Raw genomic sequence first — 25538 nt, 5'->3', positions numbered from 1 at the left:
AGCTCCGGCCTGTGCCTCCAAGGCTGGCTTGATAACAGTCTTGGCATATGGTAAGGGCTCAACACATTCTCAGTGTTGTTTTCACTGGCATGATTGTTTTTAATGATGGTAACGCTTGGCGGAGACACAATTTAAAAAACGATCTAATGCCAGAAAAAGAAAACCCCTTTGCTAATCCGGCCACTGTGGCACACATGAGACACGTGAGAATAAAGTACCTTATCAAGCACTGAGTATGGGTCCTCTGCCTCAAATGCAAAAGGCGCACAGCTTCTGAATCCCTCTCTGAATTCTGCTTGCTTTTCCTGCTCAGGGAACAAAAGCAAAAGTCAGTCAGATACAGCTTTAACTATCCCTGCCAAACTTTCCTTAAAATGAAAAAACACAAACCCAATAACCTACTCACATCAAACAGAAGGCTCTTCTTCCTTATAAGAGTGACCTCCACGTTTTGGAGCGGGGCGACTTCGCGTCTGACCACGGCTGCGATCTTCTTGGTAGCTGCCCATCCTTCAGGCAGTCCCTGTGCAAACAAAGGCGGAGTGGACATCACTTTAACTCCTGAAACAACTCAACCGCAGGAGGGCAAATAATCCTCATTTCTTTACTCTGACTCAAGACATCTTTTAGAAAAGTAAGTTGTGCAAATAAAGCAGGGTTATAGTGTGTGATGAAAGGGGTTAGAGCCAGAGCACCTCCAATTCAGGCACCAGAGTTGCTTTCATCTTAGAATTGGCAAAAAGGCCTCAAAATCACTTGGCTGTGATGGGGATGAAATTAAAGAGCTGTGTGGGCTGAGGAGGGCCTCAGTTAGGGAAGAGCTTGCTGTGCCCACCCCTGAGTCCTGATCTTTATCTAGGTGGACAATGTGGGCCTATAATCCTGGGGGTGGGGGAAGGGCACAGAGACAGAGAATTCCTGGGAACTTTAAATTCAGTGAGAGACCTCATCTCAAAAAATAAATGATTAAGGAAAATGCCTATCATCAAACTGTGACTTCCACATGCATGTGAAAACATGTGCTTATATGCACACACACATGTACACACACACACACACACACACACACACACACACACACACACACACACACATATACAAAGTGCCCTGGCCATGAATTTACTGGTTTCTTTAATCCAGAAACGTAAGTCAGGCACTTTTAAAATTTCAAAAAACAAAAGATTGCTTTGCAACTTTGGTTCTGCTTAGGGAAAAGCTACATTGTGACTCTGCTCTTTCCTCTTGCCCAGGTTTACATGGTTCTGAGCTGCCTCATGATGGTGAGTTAGCATTTTGTCAAGGATGGATTTTTGAAGGAACTTAAAGAGGCAAACGGGAAGAGAAGGTCAATTCCTACTTGACGTTGAACAAAACCAGCAACAACCAGCTGAGGTTCTACCTCCACTCTGCCTTCCCTGCGTACAGCACAAACAGGAGAGGAAGCACTGACTGTTTTTAGAGAGCGTGCAGTGTAGTCACCATGGAGAAGCATCTGTGTCCAAGGACAGTGAACTTGTCATAGATGTTACTTGTTGAGCCAAACACAAGACTCAAAGGTTCTATGAACCGCTCTGTAAGCCTCAGGCAATATCTGATGAGCAGTCTAGTGACTGCAGACATGAAGGGGGCACTGGGCTCAGTAGCCGCAGGGCCTGTGTGGAGAGGGCGATTCGGACGTGAAACACATCCTTTGGCCATGGAGTCTGTGAAGGAGAGTGAGGAAGCCCTTCATGTGGTCCTAACACCCCCGGCAAGCCAACCAGTCAGAGAATCAATACAGTTAGGAAGCAAATATAGTGTGTGCCAGGAAACCACCCCCCCAACTCAGGAACCAGCCGACTTGGGCTCTTAAACACTTTGCTACCTCTCATCAAAATCCTGCACCTTGTGGCTCTGGGCTCTCTTTCCGGCATGGTGTTGCTTGTCTATAATCCCAGGACTCAGGAGGTGGAGGCCGGAAGTGGGGGTGAAAGGAGTTCAAGGTGAGTCTCGGCAGCACAGCATGTTCAAGGCCCATGCAGGGCTTGAGAGACCGTGCCGCGCAATCACAGCACAACCCAAACCCAGTACCACTGAGGCTCCCATCAGAAGCCACGGCCAGGACGCCGGGGAGGGTAGCAGAGAAAGCTGAGGCCCTTTCCCGTCCCCGAACACAGCAGACCTGCCACGTGTTTGTAGGTTCTAAATAATCTTTTACCTGATGCAAATACATTTTCTTAAAAACTAAAAGACCAGATAATCTCAAAAGCTTAATGGACAGGATCCAGCTTGAGGAGGAGGTAACGGATCGTGAGGTGCTGGGCGAGGGCTGAAGTGTGTGCAGCCTGTGGGTTAGAACTCAGTTGTGCTCAGGGAGGGCTGCAGACAGGGCGTGGGGAGCAGTGAGGTAGATTAAACAGCTGCTACTGTTAGCCGGGTTAGGGGAGAGCAGAAATGCCCGAGAAGGAACAGACTAAAAGACTGCTACATCTGCCTCACTGGCAGCCAATGCTTGTGACCTTGGCGGGACACCGAGACTCTCAGGAACACAAGGGCATACATATATATCCATATATGTATATGTATTTGTTTATATATATATACATATATATATTAAAGTCTTTGAACTTGTTATTCAGTTAAAGCTATTCTTTATTATATCCCAACTTTTTCAGTCAAATTACAACCCAATTTATCTTTTCTCCTGACTAGCCTGGCAGTAATCTGCTTCTGAAACACCAAAAATCTAATATTTTCAATATAATCAAACCTTGAGGGAGTCAATGTAAATACTGTAAATTCTGGAGGAAATGGATAATTCCCTCTCACTGATTAATTGTGTCATACTCGGATTCTCTGTGAGGTACACAGCAAGGTCTAAGATCTGACTCAAAGAATACCCAGGTTATTCTTTTAAGAAGAATTCCTGAGGCAGTGAGATGGCTTGTACGGTAAGGCTACATGTCATCAAGACTCACATCTTGTCAGGAGAGAACTGAATGCTGAAAGTTGTCCTCTGACCTCCACCCCCGCCCTAGCACCACCACCCACCCCCGCCCCAACGGGAAAAATGTGAAACCTAAGTAAATAAGAACTCTCTGTAGCAGCTGCTACCGTACCTGTTTGGTCTCTCCGTGTTGTCCTGCAGCTGCCTGCCCGGTTTATCACTTGCCCCATCTAAGATAGTGTCATTTAATATAGAGTAATTCATACACAGTAGGTCTCTGTGTCTTTAATGGTTAGAGAGCACTTGTGATAATACATTGTTGAGAGATATAAAATGGCACCACCAGCGTGAAAACCAATTCAGGAAATTCTTCAAAAAGTCACATACGTTACATATGACCCAGGGAGTCCACTCCTAAGTACATGCAGAACAATCCACACTAGCAAAGAACGGAGGCAAGTCTTATCCCATGAGTGGTTTAGGCGAGTGAACAGTGAGGTGCACGCTTACAGTGGAATATCATTCAGCCATGAAAAGGAACAAAGATGTTGATAATGTTACTACGTGAATAAACTTCAAAAACATTACACCGGGTGGAGTCAAATATAATAGGTTACACATCGTCTGACCAAGAATAAATGAATCCACAGAGACAGAAGGTCGCCATGGGTTAAGGAGGAGACCTTGGCTGGCTTCATGCGGAGCAGCAAGGACGGAGCTTGGCTGCAGCACTGGACAGAAGGGGAGATTACATAACACTGAAATACACTGGATCCCACTTAACAGTACGCTTAAAACACTATGTTCATGCTAGCTTATCTGTCAATTTCATGCTGAAAAGGAAATGGGACTCCAAGTTATTCCCTGGTTTGCCAGGACGGATAGATGAGCACTGATTTCACAGTCCTGAGAACCAGCTGTTGTAGCTGCAGGCATAACACGGTGAGCGGGAGAGTTTGCTGGGGGAGCCTAAGAACCCAAGTCCAGATTCTAGCACCTGTTTAGATAGCTGGGACTGGGGCATGCGTACTGTCAGCCCAGCCACAGCTGCTGGGGGCAGAGGCAGGGGGATTATGGGAAGTTGCTGGCTTTCCCTCTAGCTCCAGATTTAGTGAAACACCAGATCTCGGGGGACTTGGGTAGAGAACGAAGCAACAGAACACGTGATGTTCCCCCTCTGGCCTCTGCACGCGTACACAGTCACGTGTACACACAAATCTGAATTTGAGTTGTACGCTCTGAGTACTAGCCGAACAGAACTCAACGGGAGCTTTGGCCACGGCATCCACTGGTGACATTTACCACGCTCATTGCAAGCCCACCCGCAACTCTCCCATCTACAGAACTCCAGCGTGCACAGTAGCAGAGGCTCACACGTGAGGTCATCTTCTCACAGATTCAGCTAAGATGACACAGACTTTGCTCACACACTGGCTCATACGCGCCAACAACAAATGTTTCCGGAGCACAGACAGTGTGAAACAGAAATGTGACTGGAAAACCCAGAAGTTTCCCCACCCTGGTCAGACTCCACTTTGTAATTGTGCCTCGTCATCGTGCTCGTGGCATGCTGCCAAGGCTAGACCACTCCTCAGATCGCAGGCAATGCAGAAGGCAGAAGAGTGTGGGTATGGCTGTCTGCACACATGAAAATGGTGGCTCTTCATTTACCAGGAAAGTGGGACAAAGGGGAGGACATCCAATTGGGACTCTTGGTAAGAGAAGCAAGGGAGAATGGGGAAATAGAAGGATCCAGAGGATCCTAGAAACCTACAAGAAGAACATTATGATGGGCGAATTTGGCTCCAGGGGTTCAGCTCAAACTATAGCACCAGTCAAGGACAACACATGCAGTAAACTTTGAACCCTTACGAAGATCTAGCCAATGGACATGACATTCTCCACAGTTGAGTGCAGAGTGGGGACTGACTTTCACATGAACTCGGGTGCCCCATATTTGACCACATCCCCTTGATGGGGAGACCTGGTGGCACTCAGAGGAAGAACAGCAGGCTACCAAGAAGAGACTTGATACCCTATGAGCATATACAGGGGGAGGAGGTCCACCTCAGTCACAGTCATAGGGGAGGGGAGTAGAGAGAAAGCGGGAGGGAGGGAGGAATGGGAGGATACGAGGGATGGGATAACTATTGAGATGTAATATGAATGAATTAGTAATAAAAATGAAAAAAGAAAATGGTGGCAACTCTAGGAGGCTGTCAACCGCCCGGTGACTGGGCGGACAGTGCCACAGTGTGTGCATGTTGGCTTTATACACGTATGATCTCTTCCCGTTTCAGGTTCTTTACCTGTTCGCACTGTTTGCATGTGCAGTTAGTTCACTGTGCCAAGAGTCCCCAGTCTCAGGGATCACTCGGGTGGTGGCAGTTGTGTATATTTCATGGGCACTCACCTCCAGCTGGGCATAGACATGCTCGGGCATCTTCTGGCCATAGTGTTCCAGCAGCGCGATGGTTTCTTTCAGAGGCTCAAAGAGCTCGTCGGTAGCGCTCTGTCGGCTCCTTACAGCCAGAAGGTGGCCCATGACGTCAGCTAGGCCATCGCGGTCGCCCTCCCTCAGCTGTCTCTGAAGCCCTGAGTTTGTCTGCTTGATGAACCCTTGCAGCTCAGCCAGACTGTAATGAGCATGTGTGCACATCAGCTGGGCCAGTGGGAACATCTGGCCTGCCTCGCCGTAGCGGAAGACAGAGCAGGCAAGTGTCCCATCACCGGAATGTGTACATCCACTCATGTCACCCCCCCCCCAACACCTCCTCCTCCACACCACCATGCCAAGACCTGTTCTCCCACCTTCGGCAGCTGCTTACCAGTCTCCGTGGGTTGCTCATGACACTTTACCTAAGTGGAGCCATACTGTACACACAACCTTCCACTAGACAGAGGGGTCTCAAGTTCATTCATGTATGAGCATCGCAAGGCTTGACAAGATGGATCATTAGGCAGGAACATTATTTTGTTAAATCTATTCTACAGTAGGCAGTACAAATACTCCTAGAATTACTCTGCCAACTGTAAACCAGTCAGTTGCGGGTATACATACAGAAGCCAGTGGCCAGCGTCAGCCTCTCTGCAACTGATTTTGATTTTGAGTCAGGGTCTCTCATGGAACCTGGAGCATGCTGCATTAGGCTGGCTGGCTCGCAAGCCCTAGGGATTCTCCTGTTTCTACCGTCCCAGCTCCAGGATCACAAACATATTCCACTGCACCCACCACTTACGTAGGCACAGGACATTGAACTTGGATGACAAGTTCTTTTACGATAAGAACTTTACTGGCGGAGCCATCCTCACAGCCCACCAACCAACTTTGGTCAGAAACTTTAGGCACAAAGGCTGAGGTCACCTGTCAACGACAACTCTCAGCAGATGCTCCTGAAACATCCAGCTCCACTTCTTGATCACGTTGAGCAAACTCAACTTGAAAGGTTTCATGTCCACCTTGAACCAACTGTTAAACACCCGGAAGTCATCAAACTTGCTCATCTGAATGTACAACGCCTCATAAAGGTCGATCTGTAGGATTAGAAAATAAATAACCCCATAGCAATTCCATGGAAAGCCAGCTAACAGAATTAAGTGCTGATGGGTCTGCCTTGCCTGTTCTTTGAATTGCTCTAGAGTCGGTGGTTGGAGGGCATCTTCGCTTGCATGAGCATCCATTTCCTCAGACGGCACAGCATGGCCGTACAGGAGGAAATTCCTTAGAATCTCGACTCGGTCGTCTACCCAGAGGTAAGAGTAGGTCTCCAGGGAACTTTTGAACTCCAAGACTTTGTTGATGACATCAGCAACTCTATTCATTATCTCCTGCCGGACCTCTGCCAGGCCCAACATGTTATCCATGTCGCTCTAAATAAGAGAGAACCAAATGTGTGTTCTTACCCAGGGACTCTTTATCATAACATTATTCAAGGTAATTCCTCAAGGGAGAATCCACAACAAAAGGGGCGGGGGGGGGAAAGGCCGTGTCTTTCCCTGACATCTTTCTGGGGCTCCTCACTGTCGCGTTTGGCTCCTGAGGAGAGATTACCTGGTAGTTTGCTATGTCCAGGTGTGCGGCCACGCGCTCCATCTGGGCAGACACTCGGAAGCTGCCACACAGCATTTCTTCCACCAGATCGTAAAAGCCATCCCCAGCCTCTCTTTCTAAAGGGGGTTTGAACACAATCTCTGGGGGCATTAAGATCATTTGTGCTTGGAAAAACGGCGCTGGTTTTAGTTGTCTCTCTGTGTTCATCAGGAAGAAGTCCAGGTCATGCAAGATGGCCTGAAAAAAGCCTTCTACCACGATGTCGTCAATGAATTCCACATAAATTTTCCAGGAATCCAGGGAAGAATCAGCTCCCAACAGCTTCCGGTTCTCCTGGGATTGAAGCGTTAAAAGGTTTTGGAATTAACAATAACCAACATAAAGAGAAGACTGCCATGCATGTTTGCCCACGACACTGAAACTTTCATACCTAAGGCTACAGAACGAGGAAGTAGAAGCCAAATACTGCTGCAGGGTTTTATAATAGTATAACGTTAAGCTCACATGACACATATATTCAAAAAGTATCCTTTAAAAGAAAAACCAATATAAAATTACCACCTTCAAATACAGGCAAGAAATATGCCAGTTCTCAAAAAATTCTGGAAATATTAGGCCCGGGGCTCTGCAATCTTGCTATTCAGGACCCTGTGCAAATAGAGATCTTCTGTCCTTCGGAGGACCTTGCTCTTTTCTTTCACAGTCACTAGAAAGGAAAGCCACAGACACAAGGCAAGGCAGGAGGATCCTCAAGACCATCTTGTTCCGTCTTCCATGGAAGACATGGGAAACAAAGGCCTGTGACACAGTCATGGTCACACTGGCAGAAGCCAGAAGCTGTGTACGACTGGAAATCAAGCTCTCTCCCATCACTGAGGCCAGGCTTTCTTGACATTTCAGTCATGCCAGAAACACTGCCCCACTTCTAAGACGTTCCGGAGAGATGGACGTTTACACATTTAGAGAGAGCAGGACTCAGGTCCCTTCCAGAGCTCTCTGGTGTTAGCCCAGCCTATCCATTCTCTTTGCCAAGGTCACCAAAGGCTCCTACTTTGCCCAGCTCACGCTCAGCTCTTGCCTTCATGTACAGGTCTGAAGAGAGGAGTGAAAGAGAGGCAAGCCTCCCACTCTCTTCCTTTCAGGGCATCAGTGTCTCCTTTCAGGAGGAAGCCTCCTCTTTCCCTAACCTCACGGAGGACCTGGGGCATCTTCCCATCTGCCACCAATTACTACTCATTCCTGTCTACCAGGTACGCGCCAGCCTCCTGGACTTGTGCCTCAAGCACAAGACACTTCCAACGTCACCTGTGTCAGACTCTCTGATAGCCGTCTTCGACTAATGCTCCCCAGTCCAAATCCTGTTTCTTCCCTTCGAAACCTGTTCTAATATGGTCTCCCTGTATCAGGTGAACCTCACATGTCCATCTGCTCAGAGGGGAGACCTTGCTTTCCCCGACTCCCTTTAGCAAGTCTCCCCTGTCTGAACTCCGGCCCCTGGTACCATTCCCCACATATGTTTCCCGTCAGTGACCCTGAATTCCACGATGATCCTCAGGTGGGTCAGGCTGCTGCACCTCAGATCTTAGGCTGTTTTGCTATTTAGCCCCCTCAGTCTTCTGCAGGACTTCTTCTCATAGTGAAAAAGGCCCCTAATGTCTCGATTTAAAGCTTACCTCCCGTGTCCCCAACTCTGTCCCCAGCCCATAAGCCCTGCTGTTTTACATGGCTGCCTTATTTTTCTCACCTTCTCCTCACTCCCTCGCCCCCTCCCCAGAGCATCAGCTCCATGATACAGTATCTTCTCTCTCCTTGCTTGCTTTTAGTCCATGCTTCTCCCTTTCTGTTTTTCTTCAATTGGTTACCCTAGAAGACTGCTTACTGGCAACTTTAAAAACCCAAATACATATATAGACATACATATGTTACACACACACACACACACACGTATGGAGAGAGAACTATTTCGTGTATGGGTGTTATTGCCTTCATGTATGTATGTGCACTACATGCATGCAGTGTCCACAAAGGTCAGAAGAGGGCGCCAGATCCCCTGGAAACTGAAGTTATAGATGGTCACGAGCTGCCATGTGATGCTGGGAATTGAACCCAGGTCCTCTGAAAGAGCAAGGAATACTCTTAAATCATCGAGCCATCTCTCCAGCCCTGAGAAACCCCAATGTTTGTTTGTTTGTTTTTAAAAGCAGAGTAATTACTGCTGTCATCCTTAGGAGACCATGAAAACGTGGTGGCTGGCACTAGACAACCAAGTTGTAGGATGACATAGCAGCCAGTGGGATCAGCTGGCACAGAGAGGGGACCTTTTAAAAAAAAAGAGGGGTCCTTTTTCAGTGTGGCCATTGTACCTGAGATTCACATCTCTTCCTCGGAAATGAGGAGTAGCAGGCCACGCAAACCACAGGCAAATAACACAGGTTCTTCCACCCTAACCTCCAGCAAAGCCATCTACTGCCTCCTTAAGGCTTCATCTACAACATTGCTTTTAGCCCTTTTTTTTTTCCTTCCTCTTCACTAAATAAAAATATCTATATACACTGAAACGTGGGAGCCATTACCTCTACCAAGCTGTGTATCTTGCAGCCGTCTTCCCGGATCAGCTGGTACTTTTTAGCAAACAGATCCCCCTTGTCTTCCAAGGCCAAGACAGCCGCCTCTCTTCTGGGCTCCCTGCGGGGCGGCAGCGGCCGCTCTGCCCAGGCCTGCATGGTTTGCTGGATCGTCCGTACGTTGCTCTGCGCCTGCTCCACTCTGCGCTCCAGCTCAGCGGTGGTCGCCTGCACCTTCTCCGTGTAGCCCCAGAAGTCACCCTGCCACGTCAGCAGCGTTGTGGCCACCTTGAGCTGCGCGTCAAGAGCCCTGAGCTCATCCTCAATGAGAGGGTACTCAACTTCCAGAAGGGTCTGTTTCAGCTTATTGTAGCCTTGTACGAGGAGATCAAGATTCCCAATGTGCTGAGCAGGAGAAACGAACCAAGCGAGAAAGTGCAGAAAAGGGGGCCAGATACGTTAGAACCTTCCTGCATCCGAGAGGCACCAAGTGCCACAGGCCTCCAAACCAAAAGATAAAACCCAAAGTACCTTCATCTTACAGATACCAAAAAACCAAAAGCCACAAACCTTTAAAATAGTGTTCCTTTTCTGGAAAATGCCTAAAGCTGAATCTGGAATGTCGGATTTCTTCAGCATCAAGAGGTATCTGACTTCTCTTAGCACCGCCACAAGCTGTTTCAAGAATATTGAGGATTATTGCATACCTCAAGAATACATTTCTGGGCCAATAAGATAGCTAGCAGGAGACACATTTGCTATGCAGGCCCGACAACCTCCACACGTTCCTGGGTCCCCTGGGGAAAACTCCGACGTGCTCACTCCTGCAGTCCTAAGTACTCCTGCAGTGGCACGGGGTGGAGGCAGGACCTGATGGAGGTGCCTGCACTTGGTGCAGCTGTAGAAACGAGAGCTGACCTCAGACGCAAATAGGGAAAATACTCCTGCAAAGCTGTCCTCTGACCCCCATGTGCTCTGTGCATTTGCTCTCTTTCCCTCACTCAAATAAACAAAAATAAATCTCTAGACATAAGACTACCTTTCAATATTAAGATGAATTTTAAATTGAACTACTTCAATGTTGTCTGGCAACTAACTGTATTTCTGCTTCAAAGTAGCCAGGGTTTTGCCCCACCCACTTTGTCACGTCCCAGCCATGCATGCCTTCATCCAGTATGGTGTCTATATGAACTCTATTTGCTGCACATGCTTTTTTTTTTTTTAGTTAATTAAATTTCTATCTTAATATTTGAGCATTGTAGAACTCAAAGACTCCATGGAATGAGAGTTGATGGCTTTGGGGCTTTTTTTTTTCTTCTAATGCTCACCGTAGTTCTCGACAGAAAACAAGGCCCTGTATAGAAACCACGAGGCTCTCAGTCATCCCTGAACACGGCAAGCAACTGTCTTTATAGCTATCTTCATGTTTATATTAAAACTTTGCTATTTATCTATCTTGAAATAATTGCAATTTCCAAAAAGAAAATTAAACCCAGAACACGTATGCCTGCAGTGTGTCCAGAAGATGCCTTTTCCACCCCATAACCACTCACTAAATAACGGAAACGCCAAATCCACGCAGGGGGTGTGGGCGGGGAGACCAGTTTTATGAAATCAGAAGTAAGTGCTCTTAACTTTTTTTGATAAATTACTTATGTTGGTGTACCAAGTTTTTATTAGCAAAATAAGGTGATAGTGGTATTTGTATTTATTTTAGGGCAATAGACCAGAGCCAGGGTGTTCAGCATGACCCTCTAATTCAGCAAGGCAGGCACTGGGATTGCCAGGGAAGGTTCTAGGTAGCCACCTACATAGTACTGAGTATTCTTCATTACCTGAAATTTGCCATACTCTTTTTTTTTTTCCCACAGAAACTTTCAAAGAAGCTTGCCTTCTACTATCATGCAAATTCATGGGAGATAAACAGAAAAGAGAGATTTTGTGCCTCTCATCTAGAAAGCAAACTTACTAAAATATAGGTTGTTCAAAATATACGTTGTACACAGAACATATGGTTAAGCATGGTAGTTTACATGTCTAACATCATACAACACTTGAGAGGCGAAGTCAGGTAGATCTCTCTGAGTCTGAAGTCAGCCTGGTCTACATAATGAAACCCTGTCTCAAAAAAAAAAAAAAAAAAAAACAACCAATCTATCCATCCATCAACACACACATACACACACACACACACACACACACATGCATGCGCACATACCTATATCTACACATATTTATTATGTGCATATTGAAATTATACATGCACACACACACATACACACTCCTGTTAATAAGGCTTCTTCTGTGTTGTCATTGATACGTAATATGATACTAGGCTAGCCACGTGCGGGGAACATGGCTACGGTCCCAGCACTAAGGACGTAGAGCCAGGAAGATCACAAATCTAAGGCCAATCTTGGCTCCATGAGAACCTGTCTCAAAAGATGTAATGAAAATATGGCAGAAATATTACAAAGGCTTGACGTCTCCCTTTCTTACATGACAATATGGACAGCAAAAGAGACGTTCCACAAAACCAAAATATTCATTCCAAATGTTACTCGGCTGTTAATATTTTTATGTCAATATGCTGTTTTATGTTTTAAATTACTGTTTAACTGCTGTCAATTTAGCCACCATGATACAAGCTTATCTTCCCTTTGAAAGAAATGATGGCAAACAGAAAAACCGTTTTCAGCCAAAAACACGATAGGCCTTTGCTCCTTTTCATCTGTTTCATCCTTTCATGTTTTAATTAATTAAAACAACCAGGAACTTATTATAAAAACACAAAGGCCAGAAGCCATCTAGTAGACTATAGGAACCAGCAGTCAGCTGAAGTGGGTCACTAAGCGCCAAGGCATCTGGCACGAAGCTGGAACATGGAAAAGATGAGCTGGGCCTGATCCTCGGTAGTGCACCATCAGGTGGGTATGGAGTGCTAAGGTCATAATCACAAGACGCTAATGAACTAATGAGGAACAGAGGAGGTGGCTGGGCGTGGGCACACAGGCTTGTAACCCATGCTGCTTAGGAGGCGGAGACAAAAGGACTGCCAGTTCAACATGGGCTACAAAGTGAGTTCAAAGTCAGCCTGGGCAACAGGAAGATCTTGGTGTCCAGAAAGACCAATAAGAAACATGGTGATAAACAAATAAGGTATAAATGAGAAAGATCACTGGGTGCACACACACACACACACACACACACACACACGAAAATAAATCTCTGGAAGGAAAGCTTTCTTGAGTTTAAATTTATAGCCCTCACAGGACTGCCATTTCCTCAAAATAGAGTTTAACTGAAGTGACTTCTCCGCCACTAGGGAGGCCTCAGGACCAGACCAGTAGCCCCTCTAATGCGCTTAGAAAGGCAGCGTCCTACCTTAGGGTCAAAGTTGACACTGAGAAGGCCGTCGATGGCACTGAATTTAAGCAAGGGCTGGTTCAGGTTGAATTCACAGGTTTCATCCACGTTTCTTCTCCATTCGCTATAGATATGACTTTCGAATTGGCCCAGCAAAGCAATCATTTCCTCATACTTCTGACAGACTGCAGCCTCGTCAGGATGGCCCGGGAACCTGGAGCAACGAGGTTATGTCAACTGAGTGCAGCTTACTTTACAGTAGAGGATGGAACCAAGGGTTATAAAGATCAGAGGGAGAAGAAAGCCACACAGCGCTTTAAAATTGCCTCCGCTTAAAGCCAAAGACTTCAGTAAGTATCAACAAGTTACCAGCTTCTAGCAGGAAGTTTAAAAAAAAACAGCACTGGGGATTGTGTGACAAAGTAAGGGAGATTGATGAAGAGAAAGTAAAATAGTAAACTTTCCAGACACTGAGTGAAAAGGAGAGATTAAAAGACAAATGGACTAGAAAACAATATAAACAGTATGAAGTTTTGATTCCTAGAAAATATTCCAAAATTGTTAACAATACAGCCCTTTCACCAGCTTGAGCCCAGCCAAAAAGGAACCGGGCCAGCATATCCTGACGTGCTAATACCAACAGCCACTTCCCTGGTCAAAAACCAGCCGGAACCCAGGTGTGGTGATACCTGGCTACAACCGTAGCACCTGAGAGGTGGCGGTCAGGACTTCAAGGTCACTCTCACCTGATGCATTTGAGGGCTGCCCGGGCTGTAGACAACCCTGCTTCAACAAGAAACAGCCACGACACCGGCAGAATTCGTCACAGTGTAAGCCTGTCTACTCACAGATGACGGAGGGATGCGAAGTCTGACCAAAGCATTTGAAGACGTTCAAGCAGCATCCTGGCCCACCTAATGTTCCCAGAGGTGAATGGCATGTTCTTGCTGAGAATTTCATGACCGCGTTCAATCTGCACGTTGGCATTTTCAGGAAGAGACAAAAAAAAGGGGGGAAAGGGGGGAGGACACCTAGTCAGGGTCATTCTCTAATCATATAAGGAGATGTTTATTTTATTTTCATAGCGGTATTAAGCATGGGTGATTAATAACATCACTAATGAAGAAGTAAGGTCCCAAAGCAAGTTCTCCATCTCCATAAGAAAACCATTAAGTAAAAGTGTTCAGTTGGAAGTATAGCTCAGCGGTGGAGTTTTTTTTTCCTAGGGTAGAGAAGGTCTCTGTCTCAATCTGCATCACTAACACATACTCAATGCCTATATGCAGTGATACTAATTTCTTTTTTTGTTTTGTTTTGTTTGGTTTGGTTTTGTTTTGTTTGGTTTGGTTTGGTTTGGTTTGGTTTTTCGAGACAGGGTCTCTCTGTGTAGCCTTGGCTGTTCTGGACTCACTTTGTAGACCAGGCTGGCCTCGAACTCACAGTGATCCACCTGCCTCTGCCTCCCGAGTGCTGGGACTAAAGGCGTGTGCCACCACGCCCAGCTAGTGATACTAATTTCTAACCTCATGTGTAATTAGCTAATGAATCCAATCTTTATGCACAATAAAGATGGTGCTAGCTGATGGCCATGACTCACATGGACAGTGACAGTGCTGTCTGATGGCCACGACCCACATGCGTGGTGACAGTGCTGTCTGATGGCCATGACCCACGTGGACGGTGACAGCGCTGTCTGATGGCCACGACCCACATGCATGGTGACAGTGCTGTCTGATGGCCACAACCCACCCGCACGGTGACAGTGCTGTCTGATGGCCACAACCCACATGCACGGTGACAGTGCTGTCTGATGGCCACGACCCACATGCACGGTGACAGTGATGTCTGATGGCCACAACCCACATGCACGGTGACAGTGCTGTCTGATGGCCATGACCCACGTGGACGGTGACAGCGCTGTCTGATGGCCACGACCCACATGCATGGTGACAGTGCTGTCTGATGGCCACGACCCACATGCATGGTGACAGTGCTGTCTGATGGCTACGACCCACGTGGACGGTGACAGTGCTGTCTGATGGCCACGACCCACGTGGACGGTGACAGCGCTGTCTGATGGCCACGACCCACATACATGGTGACAGTGCTGTCTGATGGCCACGACCCACATGCATAGTGACAGTGCTGTCTGATGGCCACGACCCACATGCGCGGTGACAGTGCTGTCTGATGGCCACGACCCACGTGGACGGTGACAGTGCTGTCTGATGGCCACGACCCACATGCATAGTGACAGTGCTGTCTGATGGCCACGACCCACATGCGCGGTGACAGTGCTGTCTGATGGCCACGACCCACGTGGACGGTGACAGTGCTGTCTGATGGCCACGACCCACATGCATGGTGACAGTGCTGTCTGATGGCCACGACCCACCCGCACGGTGACAATGCTGTCTGATGGCCATGACCCACATGCACAGTGACAGTGATGTCTGATGGCCACGACCCACGTGGACGGTGACAGTGCTGTCTGATGGCCACGACCCACGTGCACGGTGACAGTGCTGTCTGATGGCCACGACCCACGTGGATGGTGACAGTGCTGTCTGATGGCCACGACCCACATGCGCGGTGACAGTGCTGTCTGATGGCCACGACCCACGTGGACGGTGACAGTGCTGTCTGATGGCCACGACCCACATGCACGGTGACAGTGCTGTCTGATGGCCACGACCCACATGGACAGTGACAGTGCTGTCTGATGGCCACGACCCACATGGACAGTGACAGTGCTGTCTGATGGCCACGACCCACATGGACAGTGACAGTGCTGTCTGATGGCCATGACCCACATGCGCGGTGACAGTGCTGTCTGATGGCCACGACCCACGTGGACGGTGACAGCGCTGTCTGATGGCCACGACCCACGTGGACAGTGACAGCGCTGTCTGATGGCCACGACCCACATGCACGGTGACAGTGCTGTCTGATGGCCACGACCCATATGCGCGGTGACAGTGCTGTCTGATGGCCACGACCCACGTGCACGGTGACAGTGCTGTCTGATGGCCATGACCCACGTGCATGGTGACAGCGCTGTCTGATGGCCATGACCTACATGCACGGTGACAGTGCTGTCTGATGGCCACGACCCATATGCGCCGTGACAGTGCTGTCTGATGGGCCACGACCCACATGTGCGGTGACAGTGCTGTCTGATGGCCACGATCCACATGCACGGTGACAGCGCTGTCTGATGGCCACGACCCACATGCGTGGTGACAGTGATGTCTGATGGCCACGACCCACATGCACGGTGACAGCGCTGTCTGATGGCCACGACCCACATGCGCGGTGACAGTGCTGTCTGATGGCCTCGACCCACATGCATGGTGACAGTGCTGTCTGATGGCCACGACCCACCCGCACAGTGACAGTGCTGTCTGATGGCCACGACCCACGTGGACGGTGACAGTGCTGTCTGATGGCCACGACCCACGTGGACGGTGACAGTGCTGTCTGATGGCCACGACCCACATGCATGGTGACAGTGCTGTCTGATGGCCACGACCCACACGCACGGTGACAGTGCTGTCTTACCACTACTCACCCGGTTCATGTGGTCACTATACAGATGCTTACACATATCCAACTCTTCGTTAAACATGTTCAATAACGTGCCGTAATGTGGGCTGAAAATTTCCATGACTGCTGGTTTCTCTAGAAAATTCCCAAATATGGTCAACAGCTATTTAAAAAAAAAAATCAAAGTTTAAGAAAGGTTAAGAACTTTGAGTTTTCAGTACAAGAACTTAGCTCACAACTTCCCCAACTAACCTTCTTACACCATTAGAGGCTGAGAGTTTAGGACCTTAAAATACACGAGGTGCCACAAAAAGACAAAACATTTATTTTTGTGTCTTCTTAAAATTCTACATAACCAATAAACCAAATTCTAGATAAAATATTTTTGCCTCCATGGAAATTGACAGGACCGGAAGTGAGCCAACGTCTATGAGCGTGCTGGCTCCAACATGTGTACAGCATGTGAAAGTAGAAGCAAGACTTAAAAGTGTGTTATGTATTTCTCCCCGTACATGATGACACCAAATGTACCAATTAAAATAACTGATCTGCCCCTAGTGCACACCTAAGATTGAGTCACCCCAACAGTGGCCTGGGGGTACTGATCCCAAAACACTGCAGGTGGCCCCCTTTCCACACAAAGGTCCTGGCTAAAGCCTTCAACTGTTTCTCAGAAAGAGTGTGCGGCTGTCTGAATTAAGTTAACTTAAGTTATGAGGGGGCAAAAACTACTACCAAGCAGAGGAAGTGCCTGGCACGGGAGTGGGGCATAGAGATATCAGTCTGGTGGCAGCCCAGCTTCGTGAAGACCACGCCCTCCAAGGTTCACTAAAGGAAGACTCCCGGGTCTCCCAGCTCCTCACCAGTGTCCCCAAAGATGGGCTAAGATTACTGTCTGGTGTGAATTATTTTATGTGTTCGCATGATGTGGCTTTCTCGGCAAGCTAAGTCACACGGGGATGTATTATCTGTATGCAATCAGAGTCCAAGCGTGATTAACTGAAGGCCTTAGAAACAGGCTCTCAGAGAGTGCCCCACGAGAGCTGAATCGCGGGGAGAAAGTAGCTTGCCAAGATCCAGAGACTAGCGGAGGAGCTGGGCTGCAAAGGCGCCTCACCCTTCACCGGCCCCTCCTACTGCCCTGTCCGAGGCCCCGTTTCCTCCCATGTCCCTTCCTAGTGGCTGAATATCAAACAAAAAATTTTTTCAGGATGGAACAGCTTCCTAAGTTTTGCTCAATGCTGTAATTTTACACTATTGCAAAGATTCCGTTTATTATCTCAGCATGTGTAATTTCTAACCTGAGCTGAGCATGGGCATGTAAGTGTTAGGAAATATAAGCAAGTTCAAAGCTATGCACGGCTGAGATGCCCACTATGGGATCCTAGACTATGCCTATGTGGGCGCATTAATGTGCCCATTTTTATGTACTTTATGTTGGTATTTTCTTTAATTAGTTTATTTATTTATTCACTTTACGATCCTTATACTGTTATTTTCTTCAAGAGGTATCTCAAAAAAACCAAGTAAAGCAACATGAAAATGAAGAGAATTTTGTTCTTTTTTTTTCCCCCTTAGGAAGTAATGGGTGTCCCTCAAAACTTTTATTAAAAAACAGCTTCGTTATAGAAGTTTTGTGAACATTCCTAACGCTACACTCAATGAAGATAACACAATGAAAAGGTTATGCTGGCTAAATATAAATGCATCTGTTTCATGGTCCACCAAAGACAAATACATTCTGGCTTTTTTTTTTTCTGATAATGCTTATAACATTAACAGAAACCTCTAGATAATTTTAAACCTACCTGGTCAGCCACCTACCAAAATGTTAATTACTAGCTTTCTTTTCCAGCCCACTGTTCTGTTGGTTGGGGCTTCCTGTGAACTCACAAGGGACCACCGCCCTCCTAGGTTACCCAAGGGAACCCCAACACCAACTGGAAATGCATTTCTTTCCCCACACAACCTTACATTCTCTAGAAGGTTCCTGGCTCCAGCTCATCTTGCCTACCCACCTGGCTGTGCTGAAGCCCTGAGTGCACGAAAGGAAAAAGCAGGAAAACATTCCGAAGAGAAGCCAGGGAGCCGAAGAGTAGCGCTGTGTGACCTGCTGGACAGTCACCGCCACCGCCAGCTCCTACTTGTTTGCCCCCAGGGTGAGAACTACAGTCACGAAGTGTCCTGAAGCTTCCGGCAGGACAAACAACTGCCTCCCTTCACACCAGCCCTGCAAGCTGGAGCCTGAAGCCTGCGTTTTCTTTCCCTAAAGATTCGGTTTCAGAACTCTTTGATTCCCATCTCCCTTCCAGCTTCCTAATGTTAGGCAGCGATCCATGACTCTCCTGGATCGTTCAAAGTGGTACTAATATTAATTTTCCCTGGGTTTGCCTTGTTCAAAGACTTTTTAGTCCTGTGGGTACCTGAAGATATATATACGTAATCTATTTCTATAATATATATATTACTGTAAATTTTTAATCCAGGTTGAACATACCTTATCAGGAAATGCTTGGGACCAAAAAAATCTTGGCCTTCAGGATTTGGGGGATTTGGAAATATTTATTCTATACACACACACACACACACACACACACACACACACACACACACACACACGCATGAGATATCTTGGGGCTAGAGCCCATATCTAACCATTACAATCCATATGTCACATCTGCACATAGACTCAAGGCAGCAGCATCTACTATTTCAACAGTGCTGTATGTGAAGCCGACTTTCACGATGTGGAATGTGTCCCCTGTGGCCCTGTGCTGGGCTTCACGACGTACGGGATTCTGGAGCACATTGGACTTCCATCTGTGTGTTGTCTAAAATCTTTTCTGGACTCTTTTTCCCAGTCACACCTCAAGTCACCTCAACACAGATCTTCGATCCATTTATTAGCGCTGTGTTTATTTTTCAGTGGATGCCAACACTCTAGGCTCTTAAGTGTTACAGGTTGACACACCAGAATCCTTTACCCAGGGCGGACATCAAAGTGTCATCTTTCGGAACAGCCTACGAAAATAATCCTCTTCTAAGATGCTCAGTGGTCAGAGTTCATCGGCCTGCGCCTGTGGCTGAGATCCTGTCTCCCTGGAGTGTATGACCCTGCACAGCTTTCTCCTGCCATTACCCTCCCAACATCGTGTCATGTCTAATTCCAGTTAATCTGACCGCCCTCAGGCCATCAGTAAGTTCCTGTTGTCTACAAGGCAGCTTAATCCTAACAAAGGCTACAAGAGATGCGGTCCCATCATCCTAGGCTTCTAAGTCAGGATTTTATCTTATTGTTTTAACAGTCAACTACAAATATGTGGAATGCTTTTTTGAAAAAAACCACTTGACAACAAGACAAAACTGCTTAGAAAAAATAGACTAACATGCACCCATGTTGATGTCTGACTGGGCAAGGAAGAGGATTTCAATTAGAATGCTAATTAAATGGAATTAGGAATCTCTCTAGACTAACCCTTCGCTCTGTTCTCTTTCACAAAAGCTTAAAAGAGCACAATTTAATTTCTAGTAATATAAATATAAGAAGTCTCTGCACAGAATTTGAAAAAAAAAAAACTACTATTCTTTTACGGAAAGAAAAAAAAAGCCTAACTCTGCTAAATGAGAATCCGGATGCTATCATTTAACCTAAGAAATGTCTATCTAGCCAAAGGAAAAATAGCATATGAAATATAAAGTAATTGTACCGAAGAGAGGAAACTATAGAAACACCCTGTGTATTTTGGCCAATGGTCAGCTCAGTTTTACCTGAAAATAATAATTTTGTTTGTTTGTTTAAAAAAAAAAAAGTACACCATTTGGTCCTTCTCAGGCAGTGGCTTCACCAGTGTCTGTCGACCCATCTGAAAACTCAAAATCCACTAACACGTTCCTTGAAAATCTGCCTGCCATATCATTTTGCACTGCCATCCTCGATGAAGTGTGCCCCTGGTTCCCAGCTGTGCCTGCTTGGATGGCAAACACTCCGTCCTCCTTTGGGGTTTCACCTAACCCTAACTTAACATGTGATTTGCAGTTCACTTTTCTTTAACATGCTCTTCCTGTTTCCATACTACAAGCTTCCGTCTCCGGGAGTTTTCAAAATGCATTTCCTTTCCAGAACTACCCCACCTCCCTGTTTCTCTCTCTCCCACCTGCTCACACAGCAGCGGCGCGAACACTACGCCACTAGCCCACGTACCCAGCCTTTTACATGGTTTTAATACACATATACCTTATTAAGTTCACTCACAAAACATTCTTCCATGCTTCAGTATCTCTGAGGTCAGAATGTACTAGATAATCAATGAAATATAATTAATTTAGCAGCATTTTTTCCTTATTGACACATACATAATACCTGTAATCAATGGTGTCTTACACTTGATGAGACAGGGAAGACTAGTCATTATTTGTTTTGGTCAGAATAATAAAGTTGGCAGATGATGCCAGCATATGCAAACTGTATAAAGAGAAGGATCATTGAAATTACATATATATTTTTAACTTTTCAATGTGGCTTACTGTTGAGTCAATATTTCATTGCCACATTCAATTTACTCTACAGGACATAAAAGCTAAAATATAGTGATTGCCAGAAAAGATCAAAAGTTACACGTCCTTAAAATGACCTTCCCAGAGTAAACGTCATTATTCAGACCTTGTTGTCCGGGGGCTGAGTGTGAAGGGAGCGAGACTGACGCGGTTAATGCTTCGCCTCAATCATTGAAGAACGTGTTTGCGGCCTTTTCATCCAATGGTCTAAATTACTCATTTTCCTGCGAGTGTCCTCAGAACTAACCTTAAACGCAGATCCCAAGTCGCAGCAGGTGCAGAGACCCTCACAAAGGAGCGTGCCAAGCCTTCTGTCAAAATCCAGGATTTTGGACTTAAATTTGAAATAATCGCTTTCAAACCCCTGTGTCATGCAAAGTTAAAAAAAACAAAAACAAAAAACGATAGTTAGAGAGATGGTGCCAACAGTGAAGACAGCAGACAAGTGAGATGGCCTTATTTGCCCTCAGTCTCTCAGCTTCCCAGGAAAGACAGAGGAACAGCAGCTGCATCTGACTGGCTGCACAAGTGGTCACCTTCTGGAACTCTGCCTGTGCGGCCCATTACCCTCTCTTCATAAGGCTCAGCCCTCTCGGCGCTTGGCCCCGACACTCGTGTGTGGGCATCAGCGTGTCTGCCTTCCTTCAGCCACCTTAATCGTAAGCAAATGGGTACAGTTCCTGCTAGAAGGCTGGGTCGTCTGTTTCCTTGTGCAATGGAAACCCTATGCATGGAAAACACCCCACCACCACCACCCCCCTTCCCGGTCGGGTCAGAACCAAAACGCACGCACCGGTGCAGAAGCCTCGTGAGTGAGATCCTCTAACACTTTTTTCTGGGTTCTCATCAATATGCAGCTGACAGCCCCCAGTTTCTTCCTCGTGCAAAACCATCCACCCCATAATCAGAAGGGAGGAAAGACAGTAACTTTGTCTCCACAGCACCACAGGAAAGCTGTCCCTGGGGACGCGCAGCCATTCTCAGCTTCACAACCAGGGTGCCTGAAGAGCACGCCCCAGCCTCAGCTCAGCGACCGCCTTTGCCTGTCCACCAGCAAAGTCAGCAACAACAGTCAGTCGTGACCCCAGCTCTACCTGCTGGGCTCGGCTCTCAGGGCGGTAGTTAATTCAGTCTTAACCACATATGGCACAGGCACACGTTGACATTGCTTTTTGACTTCCTAAGTGGCAAAACAAACTCAGTAGCAAGATGCTTTTTTTTTTCATTCTAAACAAGCCCAATGTATGTTATTCCTTTGAGGCAGTGATTGCAAACTTGCTTTCTAATGCCATTGACCATTAGTGCAAAAGGAATTAGGCCTGCCTAGCCACTGAATATATTTGTTACATTGACTCATTTATTTAAAAAAAAAGTTTTTAATTTGTTCTGGGGAGAGGGGTTTATAACCTGACATCTCTTCTGTTTAAAACCATATCTAATAATTCAATTATAATAATATGTAATGTGTAAGCTACACTACTGTACATAAAGCCCATCCTCCTCTGGCTTCTGTGGAGAAATGTGCCCACAATGGTCTCAGTGTTTCTGCTGCCCCCGGAGTCCATGAGAAAATCCCAACGTGCAAGGGGTAGTGATTTCTAGAAGTGATGAAGAGGCAGGGCCCTCCTGACTGGATGGGACCCACGCCCTCTTACGGCCTGAGAGAGACTCTCATCCTCCCCCTACACACACACACACACACACACACACACACACACACACACACACACACGAGGAAGGCACAGTGGGATTCAGCTGAGGCCTTGACCCTGGACTTTGCAGCCTCCAGAAGGGGACAATAAATGTGTTTACAAGATGCCCGAATCACAGTGCGTTGCCCAAGCGGCCTGAAACCCCTGAGTAGGTCAGCTCAGGGTGGGGTCTGGATTCTATGTCACCAAAACACTGAGCATCAAGAGAGTGAAGCCAAGTGTCCTGAACTCTAGGCAAGCATCCTGTCCACTCAAAAGCCACCGAAGCAAACACGACAAGTGTTAACAAGCCTCACGTACCCGCTTCTCAGCACAGAAGGCATGAGTCTCTAGTCCTTCAGCGTTTCACCCTGGGACACAACGAGCAATATCAGAAGGGACGAGACAAGAATCTCCACCCAGACTCACAAACATGCACTCACACATATACACACACATACACAAATACACATATACACACATAGGCACACACACATGACACACACATACACACATGCATGCACACATACACACACGCACACACATACACACACATGCACACACACATACACACACATGCGCAGACATGCACATACATGCACATGTGCACACATACGTGTGTATACTCCTACATGACATTCTTAAACCAAATTTAGAAATGCCCCTCCCCCTTAGAAAAGCCAGCAGGGAGGGGCTGAGAGGGCAGTTCAGTGGGTCAGGCACCAACAATCCGCTAAAGGATGAACAGCCGCCTCTCTCACTCATGCACACACACACACACACACACGCTCACAGTGCACTTGCACACGAATACACACTTAATAAAAAGACACTGCCACAGAGGATTCACACTTATGACTTCTCTGTCTTTTTATACACCCTAAAGGAAACTTGGCAAGGCCTTTTGGCTCTTTTTTTAAAGCGCTAGCCATCTTCTCTCACAACTGCCCATGTCTTCTGCCATGACTGTCCCAGCCACCACTGGTTCGTCGAGGCTGCCATCACCAGCTCTAAATATCCTCCAAGATGCAGCCTCGGTGATCTGTGTCTCTCCACGTCAAGCTCCTATTATCTCGAGTCAGTCATGAATTCTGATCGCTGAATTGATTAAAACAGCGCAGCAGCAGCAGCACGGTCCTCAGGGGCCGGTATGGCTGGGACCTTACTCTAAGATGTAACCTCGAACAACTTCTCACCTCCGTTACCGACCTCTGTCTTGCCTACTTGGTCTGTGTGTGTTTTCGCCTGTGGAACAGACCTCCATTTGCCTGTCCCAGCACTAGGCATGCTTGTGTCGCCATCATCTGTGGCATTTTCCTTTGATTTTGGGTCAATCAGCCTAATGGCCAGACTTGCTTCTACAGTGATAGTAACAATATTTACATGGTTCCCAGCCCATAGCTGTTTCTCAGTAAGTACTTACTGGCTAGGAAGGGAGTTACTATGACTCAGGAGTCATCATAAAAATGTGTCTATATTCTAGAAAGTACAAAATTGCCTTTATTAGCATCCTGAGAAGCCATCAAAGGTTTTAATTAGAGAAAAACCCATGATTTGTCTAAGCATGTGAAAGGCTCTCAAGCTGCTGCATGGAGAAGAAATTAATGGAGCCAAAACAGGCCAGAGGGAGCAGCTCAGAGGTGAATGCTGCAGCCCAGGAGAGAAATGAGCCATGTATGTATTTCCCAGACAGACACGAAGGAACTGGGTGTCCTGAGAAAATGAGAGAGATTATGGAGGACCTTGAGCACTTCCCCTAAGACTTGTGACACTTGAAGAGTTTTAGTCAGTCAAGTGTGGGACTGGGGGACGGGTAAAGGCAGTCTGAACAGGTTCACTTTAAGCCTTCCATTAAATTCCCAGCGGAGATGGCAACCGGGCCATTGAATCAATCACTGTGAAGTGTCCTGTGCTTTAAGTCTTGCCCTGTCAATGGGGGGGCGGGGGGAGGCATGACTAGATATTAACCTTGGTCAGCTTTGTTTTCTGGAGTGATTAGCACAATTCCCACCCCACCACTTCAGTTATTTTTAAATCCCAATTTCCATACAACGGACATCTTATACCTCAGGTGTTAGTTAGCTCTTGGCCCGTTTGTTCCACGCACCGACTGTTTTGTATCCTTTGACCAAGAGGGTTAAACTGTTGACTGCAATATCAGTTTCGAATTCTCACCAAATACTGAACCTCCTTTACACACCTAGGTCAAATCCCCTTTGGTGTGGTCTACTTTCCCTCTGTACTGGTTTGACTGTAGATTGGGGAAGCCATTGAGAGAACAAGTGCAGGCTCCTAAATGTGAAAAATAGAGCAACCATGTAACCCACTGACCTCCTGAGTCGGCTTTCAGTTGACGCAGAATCCCTCAGAAAGACAGCTGCAAGAAGCTGAGGGCCAGTAACTCACAGTCTAGGATATGTAACAATGTAAGTGCTGTCAATACACACATGGGTTAAACAGAGAGAGAGAGAGAGAGAGAGAGAGAGAGAGAGAGAGAGAGAGAGAGAGAGAGAGAAGGAGGGAGGGAGAAGGAGAGATTATACAAAACAGAATGCTACTCTGCTCAGAAAAAGGAAACCTTGTCATTTGTTGTGACACAGACACTCCTAGGGGACACTGTGCAAGTGAGATGATTCAAGCACAAAGAAAACTGCCCTAAGGCCTTACTATTCATGAACGCGGGATTATGGCGGGAAGGTGGGAGGAAATTTTGAGAGAGAGGTCAGAGAATACAAAAACTCACAGATATACAGGATAAAGGAGTCTAGAGGGTTAAGTACATTGTTGGGTTCATAGCAAAACCATATTTGGGGTTTTTGAACCAGACCTCAGTTGCTCTG

General features: G+C 46.9%; 1 protein-coding gene across 4 annotated transcripts in view; it reads right to left on the bottom strand.

Annotated features, from left to right (window-relative positions):
• Window positions 1-25538, bottom strand: part of DNAH11 (dynein axonemal heavy chain 11) — a 296286-nt gene that overhangs the window by 238197 nt on the left and 32551 nt on the right. For all 4 annotated transcript variants that reach the window (XM_084791554.1, XM_084791555.1, XM_084791557.1 and 1 more), the window contains 12 exons: window positions 21255-21371; window positions 16479-16616; window positions 13756-13880; window positions 12926-13121; window positions 10112-10216; window positions 9551-9946; window positions 6978-7310; window positions 6545-6796; window positions 6291-6460; window positions 5340-5562; window positions 407-523; window positions 219-305 (listed from right to left, as the gene is read on the bottom strand). In XM_084791554.1, the coding sequence (XP_084647680.1) occupies window positions 219-305; window positions 407-523; window positions 5340-5562; window positions 6291-6460; window positions 6545-6796; window positions 6978-7310; window positions 9551-9946; window positions 10112-10216; window positions 12926-13121; window positions 13756-13880; window positions 16479-16616; window positions 21255-21371 (2259 nt within the window). The remainder of the gene's footprint in view (window positions 1-218; window positions 306-406; window positions 524-5339; window positions 5563-6290; window positions 6461-6544; window positions 6797-6977; window positions 7311-9550; window positions 9947-10111; window positions 10217-12925; window positions 13122-13755; window positions 13881-16478; window positions 16617-21254; window positions 21372-25538) is intronic.

Source organism: Acomys minous, assembly GCF_964271855.1.
Source record: "Acomys minous genome assembly, chromosome: 8".
Classification (NCBI taxonomy): domain Eukaryota; kingdom Metazoa; phylum Chordata; class Mammalia; order Rodentia; family Muridae; genus Acomys; species Acomys minous.
Note: the sequence above shows the minus strand (reverse complement) of the source record. Positions and strands in the feature narration are given on the sequence as shown.